This window comes from Oncorhynchus nerka, linkage group LG22, assembly GCF_034236695.1.
Source record: "Oncorhynchus nerka isolate Pitt River linkage group LG22, Oner_Uvic_2.0, whole genome shotgun sequence".
NCBI lineage: Eukaryota > Metazoa > Chordata > Actinopteri > Salmoniformes > Salmonidae > Oncorhynchus > Oncorhynchus nerka.
Genome location: NC_088417.1, coordinates 71225579 through 71231285, shown reverse-complemented (window position 1 = coordinate 71231285; position 5707 = coordinate 71225579). Strand labels below are relative to the sequence as shown.

The 5707-nt window shown below is 48.0% G+C and overlaps 1 protein-coding gene across 1 annotated transcript; it reads left to right on the top strand.

Moving 5' to 3' along the window:
- The first annotated feature begins 265 nt into the window (after positions 1 to 265).
- On the top strand, positions 266 to 1983 carry LOC135563893 (olfactory receptor 52N5-like). Its single transcript, XM_065007738.1, has 2 exons — positions 266 to 337; positions 810 to 1983. Exon 2 carries the CDS (start codon positions 836 to 838, stop codon positions 1772 to 1774), a length of 939 nt encoding a protein of 312 aa, XP_064863810.1. The 5' UTR covers positions 266 to 337; positions 810 to 835; the 3' UTR covers positions 1775 to 1983.
- The last annotated feature ends 3724 nt before the right edge of the window (positions 1984 to 5707 follow it).

Genomic DNA, 5707 nt, shown 5'->3' with positions numbered 1-5707 from the left:
ATGGAGGTGCAATTTAGCTGAAGGACATGACATGAGCAAAACTGCAGTAGCATGGAGAAAGGAGCTCACACATTCTATTTAATCTCAAAAGCCCAAATGGACCACATCCCACAGGCTCTAACTTGTTGGTTTCCTCATTAGCTTCTCCTCGAAATGTGTCACTAGAGTCATGACGTCCATGTTTACATCTTGATTGACAGACTCATCTTCCTGTTGTTGGTATTGTTGTAAATAAAAGGCTGTGATGTTGTTTGTGCACACAGTCTGGAGGGGTGAAAAAGAACATAGAAATCAACGTGGAACACTGAAAAGAGCTGTGGAAGACTTAATTGCCTATGTTAGTGCTGAACTCCAACTCTTCACATCAGGGACAATTCATATTTTGTTATATAGTGTGGAATGTGGTGATTCTAATGACAAATGTAATGTGTTTTGGTGCACACAATGTCCATACAGTTTTGTTAGGGTAATGTTGGCTAGCTACCTATGATATGTGAAATGTGAACCTTCCAAAACAATATATAGCTTTCTTTGCTGGCTAGCTAGCTATCCAGCTCTCATCTGACAGATGATAGCTAATGTTCCAGCTGCAAGCAGGAGTTGGATAGAATACAAACATTTCTCCAGCCCCATCCCTCAGCTGTTTACCAAATAACGTGGCGGGGCAGACGGCCCCTCTAAGTAACCCTGTTTATCTGCTACTGATACCACAAGCATCAGTAGATTACTTTTTTAAGCAGCCAAACGTTGTGTTTTGACACTGATTCCCCAGGTTTTTACTACTAATCTTTTAAAATTCTCCTCTCAAGGTTCTGAGCTGCCCTCTCACTGGGGAATGGAAAACCGCACATACAATGACCACGTTCTCCTCCTGGAAGGGATAAAGGTCCCTCAACAGTCCACGTACCCTGCCTTCACCCTCCTCCTCATCACCTACATCTTTATCATGGTGGCCAACATCGGACTCATAGCATTGATCTCCATGGAGAGGAGCCTGCACCAGCCCATGTACATCCTCTTCTGCAACCTGCCACTTAATGACATAGTCGGGGCTACAGGGATGATACCTCGTCTGTTATGGGACATTTTGACCACAGCTCCTGAGCGATATATCACTTACATAGAGTGTGTCATTCAGGCTTTCTGTGCTCATTTATTTGCTACCACATCACACACCATTCTCATGATCATGGCCTTTGACAGGTATGTGGCCATCTGCAACCCCCTGCGGTACGCTACCATCATGACAAACAAAATGGTTATCAGGTTGTCTATGTCTGCCTGGGGGGTGGCCATAGTCTTAGTGGGGATTTTGCTGGGCCTCACCATCCGCCTGTCACGCTGCAGGTCTAACATATTTAACCCTTACTGCGACAACGCCTCCTTATTCAAGCTCTCCTGTGAGAGTGTGCTTATAAATAACATATATGGCATAATCTTTACTGTTGTGCTGTTTGTCTCATCCATAGGCAGCATCAGTCTCACCTATCTCAAGATCGCCATTGTATGTCTGAGCAGTAAAAACAGCTCTTTAAACAGCAAGGCCCTGACAACCTGCAGCACACACTTACTAGTCTACCTCATTGTGATTGGATTTGGAGTCACCATTATCATCCTTCATCGCTTCCCAAAATATGCAGAACTTGGCCAAATGTGTAGTGTGCTGTTCCCCGTGATCCCTACTTGTCTCAACCCCATAATATATGGTTTACAGACTAAAGAGATTAAACAGAGGATATTTAGAGTGTTTCACAGAGCCAAGGTGGCTGCATGATGTTGTGTTAAATCTTTAACAAAAATATATGATATACAGTGCCTTCAGAGAGTATTCACATCCCTTGACTTTTTTCACATTTTGTTGTGTTACAACAAAGCCTGCATTTAAAATTGATTCAATTGAGACTTTTGTCACTGACCCACACACAATACCCCATAATGTCAAAGTGGAATTATGTTTTTCGAAATTTTAACTAATTAATTAAAAAAATGTACACTGAAATGTCTTGGGCCAAGAAGTATTCAATACCTTTGTTATGGCAAGCCAAAATAAGTTCAGCAGTAAAAAAATATGCTCAACAAGTCATATTGGATGGACTAGTGTTTAGCATAATTCCTGAATGACTCATCTCTGTACCCCGCACATACAATTATCTATCAGACGATTATCTATCAGAAAAAGATCTGATGTGGTTGGTAAAATGACCAATTAGAAAAAATATCAGAATTGGGCTGCCTGTGTAAACTGTTTTGAAATACAATGCTGAACTGTATTTTGAAGGGTTATGTTGACATTTGGATTTTTTTGGGGCAGTTTTTAAAAAATAAATAAATGGGAAGTTAAAAAAAATATATATATATATATATATATACAGTGGGGCAAAAAAAATATTTAGTCAGCAACCAATTGTGCAAGTTCTACCACTTAAAAAGATGAGAGAGGCCTGTAATTTTCATCATAGGTACACTTCAACTATGACAGACAAAATGAGAGAAAAAAAATCCAGAAAATCACATTGTAGGATTTTTAATGAATTTATTTGCAAATTATGGTCGAAAATAAGTATTTGGTCAATAACAAAAGATTATCTCAATACTTTGTTATATACCCTTTGTTGGCAAAGGGATTTCACCATGAGGCCAATGGTGACTTTTAAACAGTTACAGATTTTAATGGCTGTGATAGGAGAAAACTGAGGACGGATCAGGGGCATTGTAGTTACACCACAATACTTAATTGATGGAGGGAAAATAAGGAAGCCTGTGCAGAATAAAAATATTCCAAAACATGCATCATGTTTGCAACAAGACACTAAAGTAATACTTCAGAAAATGTAGTAAAGCAATTCACTTTTTGTCCTGAATACAGAGTGCTATGTTTGGGGCAAATCCAATACAACACATTACTGAGTACCACTCTCCATATTTTCAAGCATAGTGGTGGCTGCATCATGTTATTGTAATCGTTGAGGAGTTTTTCAGGATGAAAAAGAAACAGGAAGGGGATGTGTTCTATGAATAATTGATAGATTTTGACATGCAAATCATCATACAAGAGTATCATACAAGAGTACTAGAGTGAGCATCGAGCCGGCTTACATGGCACCAGCATTGCGCTCGGTGTCTCCGGTTCGCCTGCATAGCCCAGTGCAGGCTATTCCACCTCGCCGCACTGGCAGGGCGACCGAGAGCATTCAACCAGGTAAGGTTGGGCAGGCTCGGTGCTCAAGAGCTCCAGTGCGCCTGCACGGTCCGGTCTATCCAGTACCACCTCCACACCCCAGCCCTCCGGTAGCAGCTCCCCGCACCAGGCTTCCTGTGCGTGTCCTCGGTCCAGTACCACCAGTACCAGCACCACGCATCAGGCCTACAGTGCGCCGCGCCTCTCCAGCGCTGTCGGAGCCTTCCTCCTCTCCTGCGCTGCCGGAGTTTCCCGCCTGTTCAGCGCAGCCAGAGCTGCCGGCCTGCATGTAGCAGCCAGAGCTGCCGGCCTGCATGGAGCAGCCAGAGCTGCCAGTCTACATGGAGCAGCCAGAGCTGTCAGTCTGCATGGAGCAGCCAGAGATGTCAGTCTGCATGGAGCAGCCAGAGATGTCAGTCTGCATGGAGCAGCCAGAGATGTCATTCTGCATGGAGCAGCCAGAGCTGTCAGTCTGCATGAAGCAGCCAGAGCTGCCAGTCTGCAAAGAGCTGCCAGTCTGCAAGGAGCTGCCAGTCTGTACGGAGCTGCCAGTCTGCACGGAGCTGTCAGTCTGCAAGGAGCTGTCAGTCTGCAAGGAGCTGCCAGTCTGTAAGGAGCTGCCAGTCTGCAAGGAGCTGCCAGTCTGCACGGAGCCGCCAGAGCTGCCAGTCTGTAAGAAGCCGCCAGAGCTGTCAGCCTACATGGAGCAGCCAGAGCCGCCAGTCAGCGTGGAGCAGCCAGAGCCGCCAGTCAGCATGGAGCAGCCAGATCTTTCAGTCTGCCAGGATCCGCCAGTCAGCCAGACTCTTCCAGATCCGCCAGTCAGCCAGACTCTTCCAGATCTGCCAGTCAACCAGACTCTTCCAGATCTGCCAGTCAACCAGACTCTTCCAGATCTGCCAGTCAACCAGACTCTTCCAGATCTGCCAGTCAGCCAGACTCTTCCAGATCTGCCAGTCAGCCAGACTCTTCCAGATCTGCCAGTCAACCAGACTCTTCCAGATCTGCTAGTCAACCAGACTCTTCCAGATCCGCCAGTCAGCCGGGATCTGCCAGAACTGCCAGTCGGCCGGGATCTGCCAGAACTGCCAGTCGGCCAGGATCCGCCAGTCAGCCAGGATCCGCCAGATCTGCCAGGATCCGCCAGTCAGCCAGGATCCGCCAGTCAGCCAGGATCCGCCAGTCAGCCAGGATCTGCCAGTCAGCCAGGATCTGCCGAAACCACCAGCCAGCCAGGATCTGGTAGATCCATCAACCTGCCTGAGCTTCCTCTCACTCCTGAGCTTCCTCTCACTCCCGAGTTTCCTCTCACTCCCGAGCTTCCTCTCACTCCCGAGCTTCCTCTCACTCCCGAGATTCCTCTCACTCCCGAGCTTCCTCTCACTTCCGAGCTTCCCCTCAGTCCCGAGCTTCCCCTCAGTCCCGAGCTGCCCCTCAGTCCTGATCTGCTCCTCAGTCCAGTGGGGTTCTGGGTGAGGACTACTAGGCCATGGTCGGCGGCGAGGGTGGACTATCCAAGGACGCGAGCAGAGGGGACTAAGACATTGATTGAGTGGGGTCCACGTCCCGCGCCGGAGCCGCCACCATGGACAGACGCCCACCCGGACCCTCCCTATTGTTTTGAGGTGCGTTCGGGAGTCCGCACCTTAGGGGGGGGGGGGGGTTCTGTCACGCCCTGGTCGAAGTATTTTGTGTTTCTTCATTTATTTGGTCAGGCCAGGGTGTGACATGGGTTTATTGTGGTGTGTTTTGTCTTGGGGTTTTGTGGGGTGTTGGGTGTGTGGCTTAGTGGGGTTATCTAGCAAGGTCTATGGCTGTCTGGAGTGGTTCTCAATCAGAGGCAGGTGTGTATCGTTGTCTCTGATTGGGAACCATATTTAGGCAGCCATATTCTTTGAGTGTTTTGTGGGTGATTGTCCTTAGTGTCTTGATGTCCTTGTTCTGTGTGTATGTGCACCAGTTTTAGGCTGTTTCGGTTTTCGTTACGTTTATTGTTTTGTAGTGTTTAATATAGATTCGTGTTACGTTTGTTGAATAAACATGGATCGCAATCTACACGCTGCATTTTGGTCCGACTCTCCTTCACCACAAGAGAACCGTTACAGAATCACCCACCACAAACGGACCAAGCAGCGTGTCAACAGGCAGGAGCCACATGAGAAGCAACAAAGGCAGCAACAGCGGCGCAATGAGGATTGGACATGGGACGATATATTGGATGGCAAGGGTTGCTACACATGGGAGGAGATCCTGGCGGGAAGGGATCGCTTTCCATGGGAACAGGTGGAGGCACTTAGGAGAGCAGAGGCAGCCGGAGAGAGGAGCCGGCGATACGAGGGAACACGGTTGGCAAGGAAGCCCGGGAGTCAGCCCCAAAAATGTATTGGGGGGAGGCTCACAGGGAGTATGGCTACGCCAGGTAGGAGACCTGCGCAAACTCCCTGTGCTTACCGGGGGGCTAGAGAGACCGGGCAGGCACCGTGTTATGCAGTGGTGCGCACGGTGTCCCCAGTGCAGGTGCATAGCCCT

Excerpts from the sequence above, each read along its gene's own strand:
- LOC135563893 (XM_065007738.1), top strand. The coding sequence starts at position 836 with ATGGAAAACCGCACATACAATGACCACGTTCTCCTCCTGGAAGGGATA.